This window comes from Denticeps clupeoides, unplaced genomic scaffold, assembly GCF_900700375.1.
Source record: "Denticeps clupeoides unplaced genomic scaffold, fDenClu1.1, whole genome shotgun sequence".
In the NCBI taxonomy this organism is placed as follows: Eukaryota; Metazoa; Chordata; class Actinopteri; order Clupeiformes; family Denticipitidae; genus Denticeps; species Denticeps clupeoides.
In genome coordinates, this window is record NW_021630113.1 from 850 (window position 1) to 28,356 (window position 27,507).

At 46.4% G+C, this 27,507-nt stretch overlaps 1 protein-coding gene and 2 pseudogenes across 1 annotated transcript; 1 reads left to right on the forward strand and 2 right to left on the reverse strand.

Moving 5' to 3' along the window:
• Positions 1-408: 408 nt before the first annotated feature.
• On the reverse strand, positions 409-4,225 carry LOC114783743 (dnaJ homolog subfamily B member 4-like; annotated as a pseudogene).
• Positions 4,226-6,744: 2,519 nt separating this feature from the next.
• LOC114783734 (far upstream element-binding protein 1-like) lies at positions 6,745-15,669 on the forward strand (annotated as a pseudogene).
• Positions 15,670-17,219: 1,550 nt separating this feature from the next.
• Positions 17,220-26,695, reverse strand: LOC114783735 (mitoguardin 1-like). Its single transcript, XM_028969245.1, has 16 exons — positions 26,517-26,695; positions 26,153-26,280; positions 25,509-25,677; positions 24,568-24,620; positions 24,383-24,500; positions 24,172-24,302; positions 22,508-22,625; positions 21,898-21,998; positions 20,467-20,573; positions 20,320-20,392; positions 20,158-20,244; positions 19,980-20,078; positions 19,771-19,905; positions 19,613-19,666; positions 19,407-19,523; positions 17,220-17,863 (listed from the first exon to the last, which is right to left on the reverse strand). The coding sequence occupies exons 2-16, from the start codon at positions 26,264-26,266 to the stop codon at positions 17,645-17,647; spliced, it is 1,695 nt and encodes a 564-aa protein (XP_028825078.1). The 5' UTR covers positions 26,267-26,280; positions 26,517-26,695; the 3' UTR covers positions 17,220-17,644.
• Between the last annotated feature and the right edge of the window lie 812 nt (positions 26,696-27,507).

The window sequence follows — 27,507 nt, forward strand, 5'->3', positions numbered from 1 at the left end:
GAAAATCAGTAATAACGGCGCACTCGTTGTCATGAAATCAGTAACAACGCTAGCATCGTTGTCAATGAAAATCAGTAAATCAGTGAAAAATCTTTGTCAGTGAAATCAGTATACACGGCGCACATTCAGTGAAATCAGTATAAAGCACACATCGTTGCCAGTGAAATCAGTATTAAAGCTGCATCGTTGTCAGTGAAATCAGCAATAACTCTGCATCGTTGTCAGTGAAATCAGTCATGAAAATCAGTGATATTACCGTTTACATGCTCCCCCCCGGGAATAACCCGTCATAGACTGAGGTGGACATTTACTTTCAGAAATTTTTACTCGCACATTCAACAACTGTGCAGCAGCAGCGTATTTACAAAAAACCAACAACAGCGAGTACATAAAAAATAGAAATTGCACATTCTTTTTTTCCAGTCCATGGTTGCCGGGGGCATCACTCATCTCCCTTAGGAAGCTGGTAGGGTGCCGCTTAGACTCCTTGGCACTGGTCGGGAGACTTTCCGGAAAGTTCACATCCAGCTCCACCACCAGGTCTCCCCTCTGCTCCGGTTTTTTGGCAGCGGCAGTCCCCTGGCCGGCAATGGTCTTCCTCATGCCAGGCTTTATAACATCGGTGATCTTCATGTTGCACGTCTTCCCGTCTATGGTGGACCACCGTGACTGAGCAACCGCACAACGACTGCAAGGCAAGCAGCAGAGGAGTCAGTGAGGGGAAAAACGGGACCGTACAGAGCGCCCGCAGAGTGGGCGAGAGCTTCTGTCTCCTGACACCGTTCCCGTCGTCGCTCCTCCGTTCTCGGTCAGGGTTCCTCGCTCCGTCCTCACCGGAGACGGTGTTTATTTTAGACCGGCGGCGATTGTGTAACCCCTGCCTGCAGCTCTCCAAACCACAGAGAGGAGAGCTGTGGAACGACCATTCCCTGGCATCTGCCTCCCACCCCGCACAGTTTGTAATCGAAAGGGCCGTGACTAGTTTGGTTGTTGTGTGTCCTGTTTTCATGTTTTATTGATTTATGTTCTATCGTTGATTAAAGGTGCTCAGTAAAGGTTGACACTCACAGAATTTGTGGGGAGAAGAATAGAGCCCAACCCACTTGGGGCATTGTTTGGGGTTTTCTCCTCACCTTCTTCATTATCTGTTCATCAAAGGGACATGCTGGCCTTCTCTACCTTACTGGCAAGAAGACTAATCACAACACACAGGAAATCCAAATTCACTGGATACGAGATATTCTTTATTTGGTTAAACTGGAAAGGATAAGACTTTCACTTAGGGGTTCCCTTAAGACATTTAAAAAGATATGGGGTCCTTCCTTGATCTGGTTAAGAATAAGAATTTACCTTCTGGTCCTGGGTGATACAGTCTCGGTGGAGCATCTGCAGAGGTGGTTTTAAATTGATTTATTTACTTACTTATTTATTTTTGTACAGGTTGATGGTGGGGGTGGGGGGGTGCTTTTTTTGTTTCTTTTGCTTTGTTTTGTGTTTTTTTTTCTCCTCCTTTTTTGGGTGTAATATCTGTAGGTGTATGTATGTATCAACACATATATATATATATATATATATATATATATATATACACACACACCACACACACACACACACACACACACACACACACACACACATATATATATATATATATATATATATATTTTTTTTTTTTTCTTCTGTTTGGTTGTTTTTTATTAGGGGTCTAGGTTTGAGGGTTTGAGCTGTTTTCTTTTGTAACCTTTTGAGAATATTGTTATTGCCTATGCTCTAATTCTAATAAACAAAGTTTAAAAAAAAAGAAAAAAAAAAAAGTTGACACTCACCTGCCGCAGGCTGACGCGGACGGGGTAGATGATATCGGACCCTTCCCGTCGAAAGTGCGGATGTGGCTTGTCCTTAATGACGAAGACGATGTCGGCAGGGATGGTGTTGGGCGATTCGTCGCCCTCCCCGAGGGAACGTGATTTTGGTTGCCTTCCTTCCACCCGCGTTGATGTCGATGGCGAGGATCTTGTCCTCGGTGCGTAGGGTGCGGCCCGTCTGGGTTCAGGCGGCTTCCGCGAGATCTTCATGCGCTTGGTGCAGCCGTGGAACACTTCCTCCAGGGACAACGCGCAGCTCGTGGTGGATCGCCGGGTCCTGCTTGCGTCTGGCCTGACCGCCGACGCCGATGGTGCCTCTCACGTGGGAAGCCGTTCAGGTTGAAGCTGGAAAAGGAGCTGAAAGGATCGCCGCCCCTCCACCTCCATGTCATCGTCGTCTCGCCCGTTGACCTTCCTGCCGAAGAACATCTCGAACGGGTTGGCTCCACCAAAAAAACGTGGCGAATGTTGCATGAGGATCTCCATGGGAAAGTGTAGGTGAAGGTGCTCCCTTGTCCATCTGCAGGACCTCCTCCACCTTTTAGACCTGAGAGGAAAAGCGTACAAATAGACCAAGTTGACACACCAATCCAGGTCATAATAAGTACGGATGGAGGGAGATCATCGCCAATCTTCTTATGCAACAGTTGCATTAACAGAATCCATAGAATCCATAGTTTGGGGGGTTCTTAGCATGTAAAAAAACTAAATAACCTGACCTTATAGGAGACACTCAGGGTTAAGTGTCTTGCTCAGGGTTAAGTGTCTTGCTAGGCTACTACCACCCCTTGTGAAGAGCACCAAGTTCCGGGGTTTCCCCCACACATCCTCACCACGTTCTACAGAGGAACCGTGGAGAGCTTCCCGACCAGCTGCATCACTGTCTGGTACGGCAACTGCAACACTTCTGACCGTGAGGGCCTACAGAGGATAGTGAGGGACACCCGAGAACATCGTTGGGGATGCCTCTTTGGATGTCTTGTTGCACACTGCTGTGCAGTCCCGTCTCTCTGTGGACTTGAATGTGGTGAGATGACAATAAAGTGGACTTTGACTTGAACTTCCTTGGGTTTTTAAAGATTTTAAAGGTTCCTTGTGTCCAGACACCTTCAGACTGAAACACAGTTGCTACACAACCACGAAACACCGGTACCGTCAACCAACAAGAAAAGCAACGTTCTCTTCTTAAACAGCCGTATTTGGTGAATAAATTGTGAAATTAATTTGCCTGTGTGGCTTGTTATTAAATGAGAATTAATGCATAAGAAGGTCACACATCACAGTTAAACCCGACACAACGTAAAAAAAACAAACTAGCAAGCAGATCATTGATAAAGTGATAAAGTGATGTGATTGTCATTGTGAGACACGGCAGCACAGCACACGGCGTCACGCTGAAACGTGCCCTCTGCATTTAACCATGGTGAGCAGTGGGCACCCACGACAGGCGCCCGGGGAGCAGTGTGTGGGGGACGGGACCTTCATCAAGCTCAGTGGCACCTTGGCGGATCGGGATTCGAACCCACAACCTTCTGATTACGGATCCGCTTCCTTAACCGCTAGGGCCGCCACTGGCCCCTTAATGCATTGTAATGATATTGATTTTCTGCATATATATATATATATATATATATTGGACATTTTAGAAGCTTCATCTGGTCGACATAGATTAGATGTTATTAATATGAGCAGAAAACACTTGTTTCATGTAAATGATTGCTTTAATGGTTAATTTGCTGAATTGGGGAATTCTAGATGCACGTCAGTGTCCTGAAAATGTGACAGTTGATGTCGCTTTTCTGTAACCTTGTTCTGAAGATAGGTGGTCATGTGCTGGTCTGGATTTATAGCTGTGAGGGTCTCTGCTGCGTGATGGTTATTAAAAGGATCGAACGTAAGCAGCTCCGGCGGCGCATCTGCTGGAGATTATTCGTGTTATGGGCGGCAGCTCGGACGCTCGGTTTCGGTTCGGTTCGGCTCGGACGTGCTGCGTCATTTTTTCCAACGTCGGGCCGCCGGTTCGTCACCCACCTTCTTCTCCGTGCTGGTCGTATATTTCGCGCTTCTTGAGGTCGCTGAGAACTTCGTACGCCTCGGCGACCTCCTTGAATCGCTCCTCCGCGTTGGCAGCTTTGTTTTTGTCGGGGGTGCCATTTCAGCGCCTGCTTCCTGTACGCTTTCTTGATGTCCTCGTCCCCCGCTCCCTTGGCGATGCCCAGGATCTTGTAGTAATCCTTCCCCATGTCGCCGGTTCGGTGAAGAAGCTCCCCTCCGCGCCGCCGCGGCTTCGCCCTCCTCCCTCCCGGGGAGCCGCTTTAAATACCCGCCGCCCGCCACCTCCCTTCCCGGAGACGCGTCACCGCCGCCATGCCGGACAGCGGCCCTGGTTCCTCCGAGCAGGACGAATCCCGCTGTGGATGATGGTGGTGGTGGTGGTGACGATGATGGTCGTGATGATGATGATGATGGTTGTAATTTTTACAGCATTTATCAGACCTGGTTCCTCCGAGCAGGACCAGCTGAGTTTCTTCAGAAAAATCCTGCTGTGATGATGGTGGTGATGGTGAAGATGACGATGATGGTGGTGGTGATGACGACGATGATGGTCGTGGTGATGGTGGTGGTGATGATGATGATGATGGTGATGGTGGTGATGACGATGATTATGATGGTGGTGGGTGGTGGTGATGATGGTGATGATGATGACGTGGTGGTGATAATGCTGGTTGTGATGGTAATTATGGTGGTGGTGGTGGTGGTAATTATGATTATGGTGTTGGTGCTGGTGGTCGTGGTCTGCTGGTGGTGGTGCCGATGGTGTTGGTGGCCATGCTGGTGCTGCTGGTTTGTGACTGGTCCTGGTGCTGCTGGTGGTGGTGGTGGTCCATTCTGCTGGTTGGTGTTGCTGCTCCTGGTGTGGTGGTCCTTCTGCTGCTGTTGCTTCTGGTGATGATGCTAGTGGCGATGATGCTGATGGTGATGATGCTTACTTTATCTCATCACAGAACCGAAGCTCTCACATTCAGATGCTAAATGAGTTCTGGTGAAGGCCAGACGCTGAAATGAAATGTGCTCTCTGCTCTCGTGGTCCCCATGTGAGGTTTGTTCATATAGACTGGTCCCTACCATGAATCTGACAAGGATATTTCAGACGTCGTGCTGCTGTGCTGCTAAATGCTGATGATGTTCACAACATGGTCCATCAAGTAGAAAATTGTGCTGTCCACTTCATAACGAGAAATATGGTAATACGTGTAGAGGCATGTGCTTCTGATGCTGACTTACCACACCCTACAGACCCGGACCTATAAATAACACAACTGGGGCACCAGCCTGAACCTGAGCAGCTGCTGGACATTCTCATTCTCTGGCTGTTGGTGCTTTCTGCTCTAGATATGATTGTTGACATCATTGTTCGTTTTGTACATAATCTGTACAATGCATATTGTCTGTAAATAACAGTCATTTGCGTTGCATTGATTACAATTGTTTCTGAAGAAATTCTGATGTAAAGCTGAAGTAGACTCATATTTGAGAAAAATCAGTTGGTTGAACAAGAAACATAAAAAATATATTTAGGAAATTGTACAAACAGTACAGGCCAAACGTTTGGACACACCTTCTCATTCAACGTGTTTTCTTTATTTTCATAACCATTTACGTTGGTAGATTATCACTGAAGGCATCAAAACACATGTGGAGTTATGTACTTAACAAAAAAAAGGTGAAATACCTGAAAACATATTTTATATTCTAGTTTCTTTGCCCTGATTACTGCTTTACACACTCTTGGCATTCTCTCGATGAGCAGGTTGTCACCTGAAATGCTTCTCCAACAGTCTTGAAGGAGTTCCCAGAGGTGTTTAGCACTTGTTGGTCCAGCTCACCCCAAACCATCTGGATTGGGTTCAGGTCCGGTGACTGTGGAGGCCAGGTCTCCACTTTTTGTTAAGTACATAACTCACTTGTTCATGTGTTCATTCATAGTTTTGATGCCTTCAGTGAGAATCTACCAATGTAAATGATCATGAAAATAAAGAAAACACATTGAATGAGAAGGTGTGTCCAAACATTTGGCTTGTACAGTATATACCCATTCTGTACTTATTTACAAGTATATTTTTATGTATATACTGACATATTTGTTATTAATACAAGTCACATTCACATTTTTTTTCTATGACTATTTATTTATTGTAAATTGAACTTTTATATTATACAGTCGACAGTTTTTTTGCGGCTCTTATCTTGTCCTCTCCAATTTCTGCCGTGACAATGTAGATTTACTTTACTTTACTTTACTTTACTTTACTTTATTTGGCAGACGCTTTTATCCAAAGCGACTTACAATGGGAAGACACCAGCAATTCTCGTTCGATTTCTATAGAATATCAAGTATACAAACTAAGAGCCCTGAAAAGGCTTAGACTTGTCATTGAAGAACCTGCTCGGAGAGTGTTGGGTGCTAGACCCACATGTGGGACTAATAAAGCATCATCTCTCTCTTTCATGTCTAATATTCACCTCCTTGATGGAGTTTGTTTCATTCATCAGACATTAAATGAGAATTCAGTAGATTTCAGGTGCTTGAAGACGCTTCGACTCTTTAGCACAGAAACATGACCAGGAAACGCGTGGATTTAAGTCCTCTCGGGGAACGAACACTGTTACCGCAGCTCCGCTTGGGTCGTAGATCGACACGCCGACTACAATAGGATCGTCGCTCCAACGCCGACTGGCCAATGACATTCGTCACACGTAAAGAAATGGGACCGCCTTGGCAACCGCCCACCTTGAACGTTGCGGTCCTTTGCGCTACGTCAACTTCCGCCCAGCGGCATCTTTCTCCTTCTAGCGTGAGAGAGGAGTCGCACTAGACATGGCGGATTATTCCAGCGTGGCTCTCCGCCGTCCGCGAACAACGGCGGCGGGATGAACGACGCATCAAAGACGCGCTGCAGCGGGCCAGACAGGTGGGTTTTTCTGACCGGGAGCGGGGTGAAGCTCTAGCCGCGGTTCCCGGTGTTTTAGCCGCGTAGCTGTAGCTCCGCTACCTGAGGCCTGAGCACGGTGCGCTGCGGTCCGCTTCAACAAAGAACCAGGCGCTGTATACCAACTTTCACCGCAGACCGGGCCCAAAACACGCCGCTTAAACTACCGAATACCTCCAAACCGGGCCGAAAACGCCGCGCCGCTTAAACCACCAAATACCCCCTCGTAACCGGGGCCGCTTATAACGCTAATTACCGCAGAAACACGGCCGAAAAACGCCGCGCCGGGCCGTTTATACCACTAAATACCGCAGAACCGGGCCAAAACCGCCGGGCCGCTTATTACCACCAAATACCTCAGAACCTGGCAGAAGACGCCGCGCCGGGCCACTTATACCACTAAATACCTTAGAACCGGGCCGAAAACGCCGGACCGCTTATGCCACCAAATACGTTAGAACTGGGCCGTTTATACATTTTAACATTACAATTACAAACACATTTTCTCAGATGCCCTTTTTCAGAGTGACTTACAATCCGTAGTTACAGGGACAGTCCCTCCCTGGAGACACTCAGGGTTAGGTGTCTTGCTCAGGAACACGATGGTAGTAAGTGGGGGTTTGAACCCGGTCTTCTGGTTCATAGGCGAGTGTATTACCCACTAGGCTACTACTACATAGCACCAAATATCGCAGTAACCGGGCCGAAAATGTGTGGTTATTACCTGAATAACCAAGAAAATTGGCCATGTTGCCCTTTAATATCCAGAATAACCAGGAAAATCGGCCTGGTTGCCATTTATTACCAGAAAAACCAGGAAAAATCGGGCCATGTTGCCCTTTAATACCAGAATAACCAGGAAAATTCGGCATGTTGCCCTTTAAATCCCAGAATAACCAGGGAAAATCGGCCATGTTGCCCTTTAATACCAGAATAAACCAGGAAATCGGCCATGTTGCCATTTATTACCAGAATAACCAGGACAATCGGCCATGTTGCCCTTTTAATACCAGAATAACCAGGAAAATCGGCCATGTTGCCCTTTAATACCAGAATAACCAGGAAAATCCGGCATGTTGCCATTTATTACCAGAATAATCCAGGAAAATCGGCCATGTTGCCCTTTAATACCAGAATAACCAGGAAAATCGGCCATGTTGCCCTTTAATACCAGAATAACCAGGAAAATCGGCCATGTGTGCCCTTAATACCAGAATATACCAGGAAATCGGCCATGTTGCCCTTTAATATCCGAAATAACCAGGACACATCGGCCTGGTTGCCATTTACCAACACAACATTCTGGTAATAATGTTCTTGCTTTTCAGATCGCTTGCTAAGATTGGGGGTGACGGCGTGACCCGCCTGCTTCGTCTGGGGGACTTTGGGTACGGGGCCAGAAACGGCCCTTAGAAGATCCTGCAGGTCAGTGGTCGATGGTGTGAAAAGTGAATGTCAGTCACTGTCGAACTGCAAGGTTCATCTCTGTCCTTCTGTTTCTGTTACTCCTTCAGATCAACCGGAATCCAAAAAAGTCGCCACCAGTGGACCGTAAGTGGCCTGTTTCTGGTGACCTGCTTTTCCGACCGATGGGCTCCCCGGTTTAATTGTTCTTGTTTGTGTGTTGCAGCTTATTCCTCCGTGATGGGAGGGATGGGTGGTATGGGCGGGATGGGCGGCATGGGCGGCGGTCCTCCAAGGTAAGGCCTCCCGATACCTATATTTTTAAAGCACCAGTTCTGAATGATTTTAATAATGGTGATTTGTTATAGATCCATGTCGGAGGACTTTAAGGTTCCAGATGGAATGGTTGGCTTCAGTAAGTTTTTCACTTTTTCTGTGCATACTGCTGGTTTTCTAGTTTTCTCTGACTTAGTAATTAATGAATACAGGTACAGTAAGGAGATTGTTAGATGTGTAATCTGTTTTACAGCTTACTTAGCAGTGACATCACATCAATATTTGAAATGTTGATAAGAATGAAAATCCACTGAAATTACAGCTTTTACTGTGCAACTGAAATCTGTATGTTGACCCTAATATTTAAATTCCTCGGTTGAAATGATGAATCGTTCCCTGCAGTCATTGGAAGAGGTGGTGAGCAGATATCTCGACTTCAACAAGAGTCCGGGTGTAAAATACAGATCGCGCCTGGTGAGTTGATGCTGTAACAGGATTCTGTTCTTCCCTCGTGGCTTCTTGGGTCATGCTTCCTCATCCCAACTTTTTCTCCCCCCCCACCACCAGACAGCGGAGAATGCCGGAGAGATCTGTGACTTTAACAGGAGCCCCAGACTCTAGTCTGTATGTTGGTCGCTGAGGCTTTTTCTATGTCCACTGGGTTTACGTCTGGGTGAGAAGTATTGAGTATTTGACCTGTTTGGTCTTCAGGACCGCAAAGAGGTTATTATCGGAGATCGTCGAGAAAGGCCGACCAGCACCAGCGTTCACACCACAACGACGGCCCAGGCATGTCAGTCACAGGAGGTTGCTAATCCCAGCATCCAAAGAGCCGGCCTGGTTATTTGGGAAAGGAGGAGAGACGATCAAACAGCTGCAGGTCAGTCATTTCTGGGGGGGGAAATAATTCCCTCAATACACCAGATGCCGGACTGGAGAGTTTAACATGTATTTATCGTAAAAAAAAAAAAAACACAGGAGCGGGCAGGGGGTCAAGATGGTCATGATCCAGGATGGGCCACAAAACACAGGAGCGGACAAACCCTCAGGATTTCAGGGGATCCTTTTAAAGTTCAGGTAATGATTATTTATTGCTATATGATTATCCCCTTTAAATGGCCATATGTTTTGCAAAGAACCCCATTGTTCCTGATCCCTATAGTCATGGAAAGTTTTCTGTTCCCTGCGTTGACTGAGCATTATTAGAATAAGAGTGATCGTTCCATGTTGGAGGAGAACAGTGGTCCTTTTGAGATCTAACGTGCAAACCTTCTTGCAGCAAGCCAAGGAGATGGTGATGGACCTGATCCGGGACCAGGGTTTCCGGGAGCAGCGCGGGGAGTACGGCTCCCGTATGGGGGGTGGAGGAGAGAGTTTAGACGTGAGTACCTTCACGACCATGATTGTCTCAGCTTCTGTCTTGGACGCTTGTGTCTGACACCTGCTTTTTATTTTCTTTCAGGTTCCTGTTCCACGCTTCGCAGTTGGTATCGTTATTGGGAGGAATGGTGAGATGATAAAGAAGATACAGAATGACACCGGCGTGAGGATCCAATTTAAACCAGGTGTGTGAACTCCTTAATTTTCTGGCGCTAGGCGGTTTATTGTTTTCCACATTACGATCATGTGATCCATTTCAAATCACCATATCACCACTGAGGCACCACTGAACCTTAGTAATCTCAAGACTGGATTACTGCAACTCCCTTCTAGCTGGTCTACCACTACGTTCCATCTGACCTCTACAACTCATACAAAATGCAGCAGCACGACCTTCCCAAATTCTCCCACACCTCCCTCTGCTACGTTCCCTCCACTGTCTCCCAGTAGCTGCACGCATCAGGTTCTAAATACTGACGCTGGCCTACAAAGCCAAACATGGAGTAGCACCATCCTACCTCACAGCCCTTATTACACCTCGCACTGCACCTCGTATACTCCGAGCCTCCAGTACTGCTCGCCTGGTCCCTCCATCTCTGAAGGTAAAAGGAAAACATTCATCTAGACTCTTCTCCGTCTGGCCCCTCGGTGGTGGAATGAACTTCCCCTCGAGGTCAGAACAGCTCAGTCACTGAGCACCTTCACACGGCAGCTCAAGACCTTCCTCTTTAGAGAATATTAGATTAAATTGTAATTTTCTTGTTGTCGAACTTTGTGTACAGAATCTACAACAGAGTGAATTAAATAGGTGTATTCATAGTTGGGGTCCTAGTGAACCGGAATTGAATCTCTTCATCGGTGGTAACTTGAATGCACGTTGTAAGTCGCTCTGGATAAGGGCGTCTGCCAAATGCCGTAAATGTAAATGAGGCCTTGGAGATGAGCCAAAAAATTCTGTATTAATAACTCCACAAAGTGTAGGCATTCATAATAAGATTACACTTTTAAACACACCATTACATTCATCTGGGATTTATTTTGTAGAAACCAGTCATGAACCAATTCCATCCTTTGGGGTTTGTACTTGCTATAAAAGAATTGCTCCCCTCTCATGCTGCACTTTTTTAATGTCAAGAGTCATATAGCTGTGTTTGTTCTGCTCCATGGAAACACTACAGCCCTCCCCACGGTGTGTGTTTAATCCGTCTGACGGGGTTTCCTTCTCCTGACTTTAATGTGGTTCACCTTGTCGTTGTCCTCTAGCCCCATAGTTCAGTTTTAACCTTTTAAGATGTCCAACTTCTAATAATAATCAAATGTGTTTTATGTAAATGTTACTGTTCCTTGTAATGTACCACTTTTGGATATATTTGTCTTTGTGTGTTTCAGACTAGTTCTAAAAGATGGAGAAATAAAGTGGAAAAATATATGAATATATAATACACTACTCACAATAACTTAGAAATGTTACGACACTTTGAGACACCAAGTTCACGAGCAACATGTCACTGCCTGCTACCGACCCGAAGGCGCGCCACGGCCAGCTGACGCTGCTTGTCTGTTAAGAGACGTCGCATGTTCGTGGCTGTTTGAATAAAGAACTTGGAACTTAATGACAATACCAGCTTTTTACACATTTACAGCATTTATCAGACGCCCTTATCCAGAGCGATTTACAATCAGTAGTTACAGGGACAGTCCCCCCTGGAGACACTCAGGGTTAAGTGTCTTGCTCAGGGCCACAATGGTAGTAAGTGGGATTTGAACACGGGTCTTCTGGTTCACTAGGCTACTACCACTCATAGAATGTTGAAATTGATGGCACATTGAGAGAGGTTGTCTCTTGGTATTTGCCTCAATATAAGGCCTAACTGTACGCAATGAGACCATTACATGGAAACCCCAAAATGAGGTGTGTATCACCCCATTAGTTGCCTCCCTATCACAAATGTCTGAAGGCAAACAATGACATCCACTAAGTCTTTCACAATATCCCTTATATTATTGTATATCTCTGACAATAGAACTTATTGTGAGGTAGTGTACTTTTACAGCCGTGTTTTGGAAATTAGTTAGAATATTAAAAGATCTCTGAAGGGTTCATTTCTATTGTTTGTTTCTGACTGTGACCTGTACTTGTCACTGATGGTAGTTTGGCTGCAATGTCTAGTTGAATGTTGGACAACTTATTGTCACTCTGTCTCTCAGACGACGGCAGCACCCCGGAGAGGATAGCTCAGATCATGGGCCCACCGGACCGAGCTCAGCACGCTGCAGATATCATCTCAGACCTCCTGAGAAGTGTGCAGGCTGGAGGGCCACCAGGGCCTGGTGGCAGGGGCCGTGGCCGGGGCCAGGGCAACTGGAACATGGGCCCCCCTGGCGGCCTGCAGGAGTTCGCTTTCACAGTTCCGACCATGAAGACCGGTCTCATCATTGGCAAAGGTTGACATTTGCCTGAACACGATTGTACTGAATATCAATCTCCTGATATTAATCAACATTGTGTTCCCGCCAGGGGGCGAGACCATCAAGAGCATCAGCCAGCAGTCTGGAGCCAGGATAGAGCTGCAAGGAACCCTCCTCCAAACGCCGACCCCACATAAAGATGTTCACAGTGCGGGGCAACCCCAAGCAGATCGACTACGCCAGGCAGCTGGTGGAGGAAAAGATTGGTGTGAGTGACCAACACCATGTTGTGGGTGTGGTTTTCTAAAATGTATGTGCTTATTTTGTCTCGTTTTGTGTTTCTAGGGTCCAGTCAGTCCAATGGGAGGTCCCCACGGTCCCCCGGGCCCCCATGGTGGCCCATCACCCCATGGCCCTCCTGGCCCACCAGGACCCCCGAATTCCTATGGGGCCATACAACCCCGGACCCTACAATCAGGGCCCTCCAGGACCTCAGTAAGGACACATTGTTCGTGCAGAGACAGGATGTGGTTTAGTTTAGTGCAAATGGGCGGCTTCACACCTACAGGCTTTAGTTGAACTAAACTTAGTCTCCCTCTCTTGGTGCGATCACATTATCACATTTCCGTGTCGTCTGCTTCCTGGATTTACTCAGCAGGGAGTGTGATTTCTTGTGTGATTTGAAGCCGAACCAGGAGGGAAAGTAATTCAATGACCAAAATCACTGACTGATTCGGACCAAAGCAAACAAACTGACGTGTGACTGCGCCCTGAACCGTTGTATTACAGCGATGGTTTCTCTCTCTCTCCTCAGCGGACCGCCAGGGCCCTACCCACCCCAAGGCTGGGGCAACGGGTACCCACACTGGCAGCAGGGGCAGCCGGATCCCAGTACGTTCGCATCCCGGTCACGCCGTATCCAGTGTTGTGCAGATCAGGGCTTCAACTGCATGTGTGCGTTTCAGATAAAGCGGCGGCAGACGCCAACGCAGCAGCGTGGGCAGCGTACTACTCCCAGTACCAGCAGCAGCCCCAGGCGCCCATGACCCCGACCGGCGGCGCCCCGGGCACAGGCCAGGCCAACGGGCAGGGTGAGCACGGCCAAACGTCCACCTGAACGTAAATCTGAATAGTAACCTGGAAGCATTTTTATTTTTTAACATTTTTTTTGTTATTTTTTTGCCAGGTGACCCTCAGACACCAGGTCAGGCTGGACAGACTGATTATACCAAGGCCTGGGAGGAATATTACAAGAAAATGGGTATTTCTCAACGCTCAGGTTTCCACCTCTACATTGTTTACAAGATGGGGGATGTGAACGTCTCCAAATCTCTTGATTTCAGGCCAGCAGGGCCAGCCGACACAGGATTACACCAAGGCCTGGGAAGAGTACTACAAAAAGCAAGGTGAGCAGCTGAAGTTCTGGCGTCCTGTCCACTTCCGGGCGGCTGCGTCCACCTCACAGTCATCTACAGTAGAGCCGCTGTGCACCCAGCCGCCCCAGAGCAACAGAGGGTTTCTGTCCCAGCACTTGGAGACAACGTGTCTGGGGTCGTTCCCCCTCTGACAAGCCCCACGTTCACCATTTAAAATCTCTGCTGTATATTGCTCTCTTTGATGTTGACTGAAATCTTGATTTGTTGTCCATGGTATCAGTCCTTCTGATTCTTCGTTCCTCTACAATATCATCATATTTTTAAATGTAGGAATAAATGACTGCATTTTCTCTGGATCACCAGAGGACCTGTTGCAATACGTGGACCAGTGCTCACTAACCTCCTCCCGCGCCCTCTCAGGTCAGGGACCTCCCCAGGCTGCGGCCGCGGCGGCCGGCTCCCAGCCAGGCGGCCAGCCGGACTACAGCGCCGCCTGGGCGGAGTACTACCGGCAGCAGGCCGCCTACTACGGCCAGTCGGGCTCGCAGAACATGGCCGGAGCTCCGCAGGCTCCTCAGGTACATGAGTGCTGAGAGAGGAATCTCCTCTTGTTACTTCTCTCTCTCTCTCTCTCTCTCTCTCTCTTTTTAAGAGTCCCTGTAGAAACAGGGCTGCATGTTCTCCCCACCTAACGTCTTCCTCCACAGGTCTAGGTGGACGTGGCAGGCTCCAGCATTCCTGCTTCTAACCACCGCACCTTCCTTCCCTCTGCAGGCCTTTTTCTTTCGTTCTTGATTTTAATTTGAAGCCTTTTGGGGGTGCAGTTCCAGTGTCTCTGCTGTTAACATGTTCTGTATCTTTTATGTATTTCTTCTGCACAGGGCCAGTAATGTGAAGTGGACATAAAGTAAATGCTACATTGTCGAAAAAGTCCTTTATTAAATGTTCGGATGCAGACGCCTTGATGAAGATCTTAAAAAAAAAAGTGTTAGATTTGGAGAGCGATGACTCTGGAGTCATTTCTGTTTCTTTTTGTTTTCTTCCTGTTCTGTTCTTTTTTTTATTATTTTCTTGTAAATGAACGGTTTGTTTTTAGTGAGGTGATGTTTCATATGGTCATTCCAGCTCCTGTAACCTCATCACATGTTTCTGAACTGTAGACATTTCCATGTACGTTTTAAAGATGCCTGTTGTGGTTTTTTTTACAATAAAACAAAATGAAACCTCCTGTGTTGGTAAGTGAGGTGGCAGAATGTGAGTTAAAAAAAAAACAAAAAAAACTGTTTTTGTGAGATTGTGTTTTTCTGGTTTGTGTTAATTTCCCCTGATAAAACGAGCACTCCCGCCTGTCTCTTCCGCGGTCTACACAACTCCACGGCTTTTTTTTTTTTTTTTTTTCCCCTCTCATTTGAGCCGCGCTGTTATCAGAGTGTCCGTAGCGTCTGCAGGTCATTGTTAGTGAGGTCTGTCTGTTCTGCTGACTGTAATGAGAGACGCTTCCTCCCACAGGACAGTTAGGAAGGCGGTAAGCACTAAATCATAAAAAGAAGGAAAGAAAATGATGTGTGACTGCACAAATGTTGGAAGCTTTTTTGCAGGACTAATATATTCTGAAATGCCAAACGTTGTTTATTGCCCCACATGCGGAGTGTTTAAATGCATTCTCTGAGTTGTACAAAGTGCATTTCTGCTCTGTCCCAGCGTGTCCAGCGTAGCGCCACTGTAAGTACAACACGATGTGATGAATACAGCGCTGTAAGTGCTGCCTGGTTGTTGTGTGCCCGCGCGGGTAAGTATTTCCGAAAGCCCCGTAGCGTTCGGCATGTGCAGTCTGCCAGTCAGGAAGTGTGTGCTGTAGGTTCAGTCAGATCTTCATGTCAACCTGCGTGTATTTCACTGTGGTTTTCTTAAAAAAAAAAAAAAAAAAAAAATTATCTGTCTCGGTCAGAGTCGTACTGTTGCCCATTTCTGATGAAATGCTGAATTTCTTGTGTGGCCAGCTCCCATCATGCAGTTTTATTTTTTATGATTTTATGCCGATTTGACATGCCCTTTCTCCCTCTGAGCGCTGTCATTTCTGAGGCCAGTGATATGACTGATTTTTGATTTCTTATGTTGCTTGATGGCAGACCGTGCTGTGGTTTTTACAGCCTCACCCTAGGCTTTGCACCTTAGGTTCTGCCGCCCGTACTCAGGTAAGAGCAACCTAAGGAACATAAAAATAGAAATGTTGTTATTTCTACCTGATCTGCCCACTTTAGTGCAATCATCTGCTTTTTAATATGATATTTTGTCCATGTATATTGGCTTTGAAATGCTAGAAACATTTTTGTAATGTTATTAGAAGATGCTTACTGCCATATAAAGTGTTTTTTTCAACTGGGATGAATTGCATGACATTTCAAATTTTGAAAGTTAATTTTTTCCCCAAAAAAAGAAAATGTTGTCATGTGCATAAGTAGGACTTGCTGGACTTGATGTTTTTTCCCCCCTGAACCTTCCGTTGTTTTTAATGACCATTTGAGAATAGTGCCTGGTAAGTGTGTAGACCTGTAGAGCCTGTTGTTGTTGTTGTTATTAATAATAATAATAATAATATAATAATCCTGCATGTAGGAGCACCTGTGACAGGACCGTGTCTCTCTGCCTGTGTACATGACTGCAGATGCTATTGCTAATGTCCAAATTCTCACTCACAGTGCGGAGCCGCTGGGGGTCATAGGTCATAAGGTCAGGCCCTGAGATAGAATCGTTTGTGTGGCCGTTCGAGGGCGCCGGTCTTTAAGGTAACAAGTACCTTCAGGCTTAAAACTGTGTGCTGTTGCTGCGTTCAGGGGCATGTGTGTGTTAATGAAATGCCATTCTTCAACATCATGCCATTTTGACATTTCCTGGTTGAGTCGAGCTCTGTTTATTTTTTATTTTGTATATTTTGAATGATCATTTTCCCCCTGACTAGGGATTTAAGTGCATTTACACAATGATAATGATTACTGATGATGATTATGATGATGAGACGTGTCAGACAGGCAGGTGGTGTTGCGCAGTTGTGATCTGTTTCCCCTGTTCTCCTGATTTGGTTGCTGGTCAGTTTCTATGCCTGAGAGCCACTCCTTCCTTCTGAGCAAAGTGTTGACTGCAGAATGCGCGGGCGTGTAGAGAAAGAAGAGAGAATGTGGAACGTGGCTTAGAGGTAAACCTCACTATGGTGTCATGTGATGATGCGGTGGACATGCTCGGTGTTTGGTTTTTATACTTTTTTTTTTTTTCTTTTTTTTTTTGGAGTTGTTAGATAAGTGAATACTGTGTTGACATGTTGATTTAATAAAAGTTGTCCTTTCAAAACTCTTGTCTCACAGTAATTGCCTGTTTTATTGGCTTGCGACTTGTGCTGTGGGGTGTAACCTGGCGTTTGTAGCGTAATTATACAGATAAATAATTTATGACCTACCGGATTCTTCTGGACTTTTACTAATATATGTATATTTCACTTTGGATTGAAATTGGAATAACAAGGATTAATGAAATAACTATTTATTAGACCACATAAATTGTATATAGACTAAAATACAGCAAAGCTATAAAAAGAAACGTGCGTCTTTCTTTCCCTGCCCCACAGAGTGATTTTAAATGCCACGCAGATGAAAGTGTTGGTACAGGGCAGGCGGCCTGACTCAAATGACAGAAATAAACAGCTATTTTTAGGCAGTTGACCAGGAGTTCCTGTAGTGTGTGAGAGCCTACTAACCACTAATCTGAAGAGGATCTTAATCCAGATAAATCTCCATTGGAACATAAGTGTTTCCAGAGAACTGCACGTCTTCTGGTCTCTCTGTGTTCAGAATAAACATTGAAAACGCAGAACATGTGACAAGCTTCTCATTTAGCAGCATGTAGAAGATTGAACTGGAGAAGGAAGCATCCAAGGCTCGTGTAAAGCCTTTCACTGCACCCTGGTCTCCAGCAGAGTGGTGGGCACGAGGTGGGCAGGTGCGCCGGCGCAGCTGTTGAGGTGACGCAGGAAGTCGGCGCCCAGGTATGCCAGCAGCAGCTCGGACCGGCGGTGTAGCAGGTGCAGCATGTCCTCGGCCAGCATCTCCACACAGGTGTAGCGCACCTTCTCTAGGTCAAAGATGTCCTTCAGGAAGAAGAGCACCTGGTCCTGCAGACGCAGAGAGATGAGATTCTGGTAAACGGCACGACTGGAACCCTCCACTCACACCACCATTCCATACTTTTATTTTTCATTCAGAGATTTAGATTTATATGAATAGAAGCTGGATTCCCCCATCAGAACGCTGGTATTAAAGCGCCTGATAACCTGCATGTTGGTGTCAGTAGTGGGCGTGGTCACTAATGTTCACTAATTCACCAGTTCACCCATCAGAACGCTGGAATTAAAGCGCCTGATAACCTGCATGTTGGTGTTGGTAGTGGGCGTGGTCACTTATGTTCAGTAATTCACCAGTTCCCCCATCAGAACGCTGGAATTAAAGTGCCTGATAACCTGCATGTTGGTAGTGGGCGTGGTCACTAATGTTCACTAATTCACCAGTTCACCCATCAGAACGCTGGAATTAAAGCGCCTGGTAACCTGCATGTTTGTGTTGGTAGTGGGCGTGATCACGTTTGTGTACATGGGGTAAGTGTAGAGAATGGAAGAGAAAGGGTGGCGATGAGGGGTTTAAATAGTCTAGAATGAGGAATGTAAGCTGTCAATCATGCTTTCTGCCTCCTCCCTTTTTAAAAAAACTATTCTAGGGCTGAAACTATCTAATGTTCTTGTAATTAAGGATCAGGTTTTTTTTATACTCTGGTAAATCATACTTTTGTGTTTTTAAACAACTATATCAATGGTGTGTTAAAAAAAAATTAGTAAGCTGTTATTCTCCACAAAAAAGGTTGAATTTTATTTAATTATATCAAAGCATAACAAGTAGCTTATTGGCTCCAGAACTGAGCCCATTTAATCAACCGTTCTGTGAAACGTACGATTTATATAGAAAAAAAAAATGAAATACAACTTGACTATCTTAGGTTAACCTATTTGTACTTCGTTTTATTTTAATGAAATAGAAGTGATGTACCCCCTGCTATAGCCCATCTGAGTATAAAGGTACAAAATAGTAAAAAGAAAATGCAAACAATTAAAGTATTCCTAATAATCTAACTTAAACAGTTGCGTAGCTGATTTCCATCAGATTTTGAATTTTAAACACTGATTTTTGCCTCTTTATTACATTATAAATTATTTTAGTGTTATGCCCATAAGTAACAACATTTTAAATAATATTCAGCTCAAATTCAACTTGTGATATTCAGGCTCATGCTGCTGCACGGTACTTATAATCAGTGATAAAATAGTTGACTAATTAAACGAAGCCTTGAGGCAAAGATTTTACCTCAAATGTTTTCTTTTTTTGGGCAAACGTTTCAGCCCTAAAAAAACTAGGTTCAGAAATAATAATAAAGAAACGGGTGGGTAGTTAGTCAGAAATTACATTAGAACATGTCGCATGTGCTAAATTTTATATGTAGTCAGAAAAATACTTGCCGGACATATGATGCGTTTCACGGACACCCACATAATCATCTTGGAACAAAGTTACCCAAGTTTCCACGTCCAGAATTTTATTTTATGACAGACCTTGTGCTACTGGCTGTAATGAAAATGAGTGGATGGCATTTGAGATTCTGCACTGTACCTTAAAAAAGCAGCAGAAGTCATGCAGGGAGCTTTTAGGACCTAGGAAGCCCCAGGCCAGGACCGGGCTGATCTGCTCACACACAGCGTAGAAGTGAGCAATGAATCCATCCTGGACCTGAAGATGAGTCAAAAATAAATAAAAAAAATTTCCTTTGAAGGGGCATCACAAGCTCCATCACGTCTATGAGGAGAATCGACGTCTACCTTGATGTGCTGCCGTTTCTGCTTCAGAACAGACCAGCAGCTTGATGCCACAGCCTACAGTAAGGGATGAAAGAACATGTCCACAGGTCAGTCTGAAGAACCATCTACAAAGCAACAGTCATGCATTGCTGTGCTTTGCCTTTGTGTCCATAACACACCGTTTCTTTGAATGAGCTGTTCAGCCAGCGATTGTTCACCACATTCTGGATGGAGATGGGCGGGTTCTCCAGATCCTCGAAGGAGTCCATGAGGACGAAATCAAGGACTATGTCGTAGAAGTTTAAATGCTTGACCTGATCAGCGGGAGGACAGGACTGAATCACTCAACGCTTCATATGTTGGTGTAGTTCAGGGACCCAGAACTCACCCCGCGGGTGGCCAGCTCCATCTCAGTGTTCTCCCAGTGCTCAGTCTGTTCCAGGAACCAGATCATTTCTTCAAACACCTCCTCAAACCTCTTGGGACTCTGGAACCGGACACAGCATATATTCACCCAACAACGTCTGCGTTGAATTCAAGTGGAAAAAGAACGGCGAGTGACCGACCTTCCGCGCCTTCACGATGATTGACGACAAGATCTTCTTTCCTGTGTCTGCCAGAAACGCCCTCGTGGTTCTCTCACTCAAAATGGCCTGGGAAGAACAGATCAGTGCTGGGACTGCAGGTCTGTATCCATGACAACACAAACCGAGCTGCAGCCCAAATACCTGACAGGCCTGTCGCACGCAGTGCAGCTTCGCCAGGAAATCGGCGTCCCCGAGGCACTCCAGCAGCTCCGTCCTGCGTGAAGGAATCAGGTTTACAACCGAGCGCAGTGGGCGAGAGACGCGCCCCACGTGCGGACACACGGCTACCTCAGGACTCTGCAGGAGATCTTGCCCTCCTCGGCCAGCTGCAGCGCCTCCTGGTAGAACCTCGCGCCCAGAACGTGGGTCCCCCGCAGGTCCCTGTTCTCCGACAGCTGAGGGCCGAGAGGGACGAGTTTACACCCCGACCTGAGGGACAAGTGGGGGCCACGTTCCCACGAATGGCTAGAAAACCCTTCACCCTCCTAAAGTCTCTGTGAGATGAATACATCTTGCCACTGGGACATCCCTCAAGGTAAAACATCTCCAGCTTTTCAATCTTCAAGTCTCACCTCAGATTCTCAGTTGGATTCCTGTCTGGACATGTCTAGAACATTCAAACACATTTCCTCTCGAGATTTGCTTTGGGTCGTGGTCCTCTGGACAGATCCTCCTATCTCCTCCAGGGTGACCTGTGGTCTCTGTGCTGCCTCTCTGGTTAACGTCCTCATAGCTGGTCTGTGAGCCAAGGGGGAGCGAATACTTTTTCTAGGCCCTGTACAGGCAGCTCGTCTCATGTAAAAGACGTCTTCTTTTCATGAGATTAATGTGAATTCACCCACAGTCTGCTGGACTGAAGAGTCCAGGGGTTCAAGTGCAGGTCTATACCCCAAATTCCACGAAGACCGTCCACTACAGAGCCCACAAAAAGCAACCGCAGCAGCACTGTCATATCACTGAGATTCTGCATCCATTTTGGTAAAGGGGTTGTGGTCACATGACCAAAGACATAGTGGGAGGGGTTTGTCCTTGTTACTCTTGCCGTTACAGTACAGGCCAAAAGTTTGGACACACCTTCTCAATGGGTTTTCTTTATTTGCATGAACATTTACGTTGGTAGATTCTCACTGAAGGCATCAAAACTATGAATGAACACGTGGAGTTCTGTACTTAAAAAGTGGAGACCTGACCTCCACAGTCACCGGACCTGAACCCAACCGAGATGGTTTGGGGTGAGCTGGACCACAGAGTGAAGGCAAAGGGGCCAACAAGTGCTAAACACCTGTGGGAACTCCTTCAAGACGGTTTGAGAAGTATTTCAGGTGACGACCTCTTGAAGCTCATCGAGAGAATGCCAAGAGTGTGCAAAGCAGTAATCAGAGCAAAGATACTAGAATATAAAACATGTTCACTTATTTCATAACTCCACATGTGTTCATTCGTAGTTTTGATGCCTTCAGTGAGAATCTACCAACGTAAATGGTCATCAAAATAAAGAAAACGCGTTGAATGAGAAAGTGTGTCCAAACTTTTGGCCTGTACTGTATGTGTGCTTGACAACTGAAACATTATTTAACCCATGATCCTGGGTTTAGAAGAAAACCACAGTCACCCTGATCAAAAAAATGGCTGCAATGGAGGTTTCCGCATATTTCCTGCTCCTGGCATCTGATTGGATAAACAGATCTGGTCCGTCCTCATCAGAACATAACGTCTCACCTCAGCGGCCGACACAAACGAGTCAGTGGACGCGATGCTGATGGAGTCCCTCAGACAGGATTCATCCAGGTCCTCCCTTGCTGAGATGTCCGTGTGTTGGTCTGGCAGGGAGAGAAACACACACATCAGTAACACTCTGTAAACTTCACACTTTTAAACCACTAATCAAGTAATACTGTCAAAGCTAAACTGAACCCGGCGGTCCGATACAGTTCAACACACCACACGACCTTTATATTACTGTTATTATGTCATCTGTCCCCATATCAATGTCCCCATATGCAGGCCTGGTGCGAAGGTCTGAAATTTGACACCTGGTGGCGCTGTGGCAGTCTGAACCCCAGATCCTGGGAGAAATGGCCGCATGTGCGAGTTGGAGGTCATCGGCTCTCACTAAGCACCCGTAAGTCTAAAATCCCTCCGGCAAACGTCTCTGCCCAAAACGTGTTGCCATGGCAACAGTAATGCAAGGTACAGTTTCTCCTACTGAGAACATGACCGACCCAGTCAAACCTACAGCTTCCGCAGGGTTAAAGGTCAGGCTGAGGACGCGGAAAACTGCTGGACCCGTACTGATATGATGCATGCTGGGTAAAAGCGTCCCACTAACCGGCACTGGCGTGAGAGGCGGGGTCTGAGAGTCCCAGCGCCCCCTCGAACTCCTCCTGCAGGCGGTACGCTCGCTGCAGCAGAGACTCCAGCCTGTGGATGAACTCGGCACTGAGGTCCTGCAAGGCGGACAGGGGGTCAAGGGTCACGAACTGATACAGGATCAATATGGAACATGATTCACCTGTTCTCCAGGTGCTGCACAGATTTACCTCCAATTAGCAGACATAAAGACATAAATGCTGCTCATGTGACTATAACAAAATATATTGTAATATTTTTGCCAAATTAAAATGAGACTAAACATGGTTTATAAAATAAAAACTAGACAAAATTGATAAACAGAACATTTCCCTCGTTTAATCGTGAATTAATTAATTTTCTGTTCCTCATCACTTACTCAACACACATTCCTGGCATTATTCATATTTCAGAATGCTTGTGGTGCGTTATATTTATATGGCGATGGTTTTTTTATACAACGAAGTGGAAAAGATAACCCATTTCAGAATTTGAACAAGGTTTTACTAAACATTTTCTTTTTAGTCTGTTCAAGGCACTTGTACAGTCGTGGCCAAAAGTTGAGAGACACACATCCTGGTTTTCAGAAAGAGTGTTGCTTCTGGTTTTATTATGCCAATTTGCATATACTCCAGAAACCCATTTCAGCCCTGCCACAAAAGGACCTGCTGAGATCATTTCAGTGGTTCTCTTGTTAACATGGGAAATGAGTGCTGGAGATCATTCTGTCCTGCTGATTGAGTTAGAATAGCCGACTTGATGCTTTAAAAGGAGGCTGATGCTTGAAATCGTTGTTCTTCCTCCGTTAACCATAGTCCAGTCATCATTGTGTTGCATAAAAAGTTCACAGGCTAGAATACATAACATTTACTGCTGTTACTGAAATTGCACCAAAATCAACCATTTGTCAGATCATCAGAAAGTTCAAGGAGAGACGTTCAAATGCTGTGAAGGCTTCAGGCCGCCCAAGAAAGTCCAACAAGTGCCAGGATCGTCTCCTAAAGATGATTCAGCTGCAGGATCGAGGTGCCACCAGTGCAGAGCTTGCTCAGGCATAGCAGCAGGCAGGTGTGAGGGCATCTGCACCCACAGTGAGGAAGACTTTTGGAGGATGGGCAGCAAAGAAGCCACTTCTCTCCAAGAAAAACATCAAGGACATACTAATATTCTGTAAGAAGTACAAAGATTAGACCGCTGAGGACTCTGATGAAGCCCATGTCCGATTGTTTGGGGCATCTGGAAAAATGATTGTCTGGAGATGAAATTTAAAATGCTTGTAATTATACTTCAATACAGCACTGATACAAACACTGAAGCAGCAAACTTTGTGAAAACCAGGATGTGTGTCATTCTGAAAACTTTTGGTTACGACTGTATGACTGTATTGTATTGACTGGGTTAAATAGAATTTCATTAAACAAAAAAAATTAATAAAAACTAAAATAGTGCTCAAAAAAAAAAAGTCTGGACGAGACCAAGATTAATAAAAACTAAAATGAAATCTAGACAAAGACGAGACTAAAATGAAGACAGGCCACCAAAATCAAGTATCATCATCGTTTATCATTTCTGATGCGCAGTAGTGAGTGACACGTCGTGAGTATGAGTCCATACCACGGTTTACCTGGACCATGTTAAGCTCACCTCCACGGCCTCTTGAGCGATGGCGTCTCCGAGCTTCACGGACGCGCAGCTGTCTTCGTCCTCCGCATGGCGGCTGCGGAAGCGGAGCGCCTGTTCCCAGCGCCGCACAGCCTCCTCGAACAGCTCCATGCCTGCAAACACAGAGCACAGCGCTGCAGTCAGACCGCCTCGTTTCCTCGCCAACGCCAGGACGCGGCGCCTCGTCCCTCACCCATCATGTAGAGGTTCTCCGGTGTGGTGACGGGGATGGTAACCATGCTGCAGACGTCGGGCTCCTCGGTTCCTCTCTCCCAGAAGCACGAGGCACTGGCCGTGTTGATGCTTTTCAGCTACGGAGGAGAAAACGTTGCATTACCGCATCAGAACAAGCGGAGTGAAGATGCTGAGGAGCCTTACCGAGGCCAGACTCTGCAGCGAGCCGGACAGTCGGCCACCGGACACGTTCCCGCCTACGGAGCAGCAAGAGGAGCATTACCATTTTAATAAGGTCACCAGACATGAGTCAGCATGCTACTACAACCTCCAGTCCTGCAGATGGCGCCATACAGCTGGATATTTTCAATTACTGCCATTTCAGGCAGCGTGAAATTACTAAACATTACAGACCAGGCAATTGTCATTATAGCAGGCTGCTCAACGTGAATTTTAACCACGAAGTATTGACTCCCATCCACCTCGCACTCGTAAAACGACGAAATCAAATCAAACTCCCATTGATCTGTCTTGGCGCTCACAAAACGACAAAATCAAACTCCCATCCACCTCACACTCGTAAAAACGACAAAATCAAACAAACTCCCATCGATCTGTCTTGCCGCTCGTAAAACGACGAAATCAAACAAACTCCCATCGATCTGTCTTGGCGCTCACAAAACGACAAAATCAAACTCCCATCAACCTCGCACTCGTAAAACGACGAAATCAAACAAACTCCCATCTACCTCTTCTGTTGCTCACAAAACGACTAAACTAACTCCAATCGATCTGTCCTGGCGCTCACAAATTGACAGAATGGGTATTGCATTTTATTGCCACAACTTCCAGCACTATAACATGGTCAACACCCTCTTCTCTGGATCTTACGTTACTGCCATAGTGGAATTTCGCTCCACAGGCCGGTAACGGTAATATCCGTCGCTGATTGCTGCACCATTGCAGACCACCGAAGTTTGTGAACCTGCCCCAACATTTATATGCGTTGTGGTTCAGATGCATTCCTAATCCGAGCATTAGTGCGCTTCCTACTGGATTACGGCTTCAAAGCCGATTCACGGTGCATCACTACATCCCTACTGTGACAATGTCTTTATGGAGGTGACTGCATGTTTGAATGGAACCTTTCTCCGACAGGACAGTGTTGAGGAGGTCAAACGTCTCCGGTTGCCATGGGGACAGAGCGTTTTTCTTTCCCTTCCTCCTCTGGAAGCGGCGGGCGAGGAGGACGAGGGAGATGGCACCGAACGCGGTGGCAGCCAGGAGCTTCTTCGTTCCGCTACTGATGCTCACCTAGAACACAGGAAGAAGGGAGAGTGAGACGGTGTTCGCAGGTCAGGTGGACGAGCACCTTCAGACAGACTGTGAAGAGCAGCAACGATGTCCTCTGTGGTGAAAGGACCAACTCCGCCCACACAAACACAAAAGCCTGGAGTCAAACTCTGGACCTTGAAAGTGAAGTGATTATCACTGCAGCACAGCACACGGTGTCACTGTGAAATGTGTCCTCTGTATTTAACCATCACCGGCAACCTTCTGATTACGGGTCCGCTTCCTTAACCGCTAGGCCACCATCTTCCAGGTGTCAGAAATAAAAAGGTCTGTGTGGGTAGTTAGTTCCTCCTGCCTGGTTATTTCTGTAGATGTTTCGAATGACGTGAGCCCGTCCTTCAACACTCTCCCTCTCACCAGCCACTTTTAGCCGCGAGGGACTCTCACGTTCCACTAGGACACGTTCCTCAGTGCATGAACATCAACTTCTGGTCACCTGGCCGAGGGAGCTGCAGACGGACAGGGGAAGGTCCACCACGCGAAGAGCAGCCATTTTAATGGACAGTGGGGAGTTCTTCAGTGTGACCTCCATCATGGCCATCGTGGCCATTCTTCTCCACGAGGCTGCAAATAAAAGGAAGAAGATTTACGCCGTCGGTTCCAGAAACGTGCTGCTCCAGCTAAAACCACCACGTTCCTGCCAAGAGTCACATCCAATTACAACACGTGCGACACGTGACGTGCCACTGCAGTCATCCTGACAACTACACCGACATGGATGTGGAGGAAACGGGCCTCCATACATCAGGAGAGAATCGAGACTCATGACGGAGGAACGTGTGGAGGACGCAGCCGCCTACCTGGGCCGACATTCGTGCCGCTGCTCCGGTGCCGTGATCTCCGACGTGCGCCAAAGACAGTTCTGGTCCCGCGTCTGATTGGTCAAAGCGGAGATAAGTCACGTGGTCCAACGGGAGCCCGTGATTGGTTAAAAGAGAGACGGGCTGCGTGCGCAATCTCTCTGCTCATCCTCTGCAGGGCGCCCTGTGCAGTGAACTCAACTGTTTCGGACGCGGCCCAAGGTCCGCAGAGGAAGCCTCTTGTTATATAATCAGAAGTTGAAGACTTAACTCAAACACGGAGTAATAAACGAAATTACAATTAGTTTTATGCCAGCAAATGCCAATTAACATGGTCCTTGCAGCAGCTGCTAATCACATTAATATGTAACGGCAGAATCACAGAGGTCAGTCGGCCGCCACCATTTCCGGTGGTACACCGCTGTTTCAAATTAAGAGTTCGTCCCCGAATTAACGTCACACTCATGTTTGTATCAAATTAAAGTACCCCGCTGACTAAGGGTGCTGGGTTACCTACCAATCACATGCAGTATGCAAAGTTTACCCTCTGGACCTTAGAGATCTAAGTTTAGCAAGAAGCCGCCCAGCACTAGCATTCTATAGTAGGAAAACCTGCGTGTTTTTATTGTGTGTTTTGAGTATGTGTGGTGTTTTGTGATGAAAATATGTTCTGTGTCGAGTATGGTGTTTTGTGTTGTGTGTGTTGAGTATGTCTGTGTGTGTTGAGTGGTGGTGATGTGTGTGTGTGTTCTGTGTGTGTGTTGAGCATGTGGTCGTGTGTTGAGTGTGTGTGTGTGTTGAGTATATGTGGTGATGTGAGTGTGTGTGTGTGTTGAGTATATGTGGTGATGTGTGTGTGTGTGTGTTGAGTATATGTGGTGATGTGTTGAGTGTGTGTGTGTTCTGTGTGTGTGTTGAGTATATGTGGTGATGTGTTGAGTGTGTGTGTGTGTTGAGTATATGTGGTGATGTGTGTGTGTGTGTGTGTGTG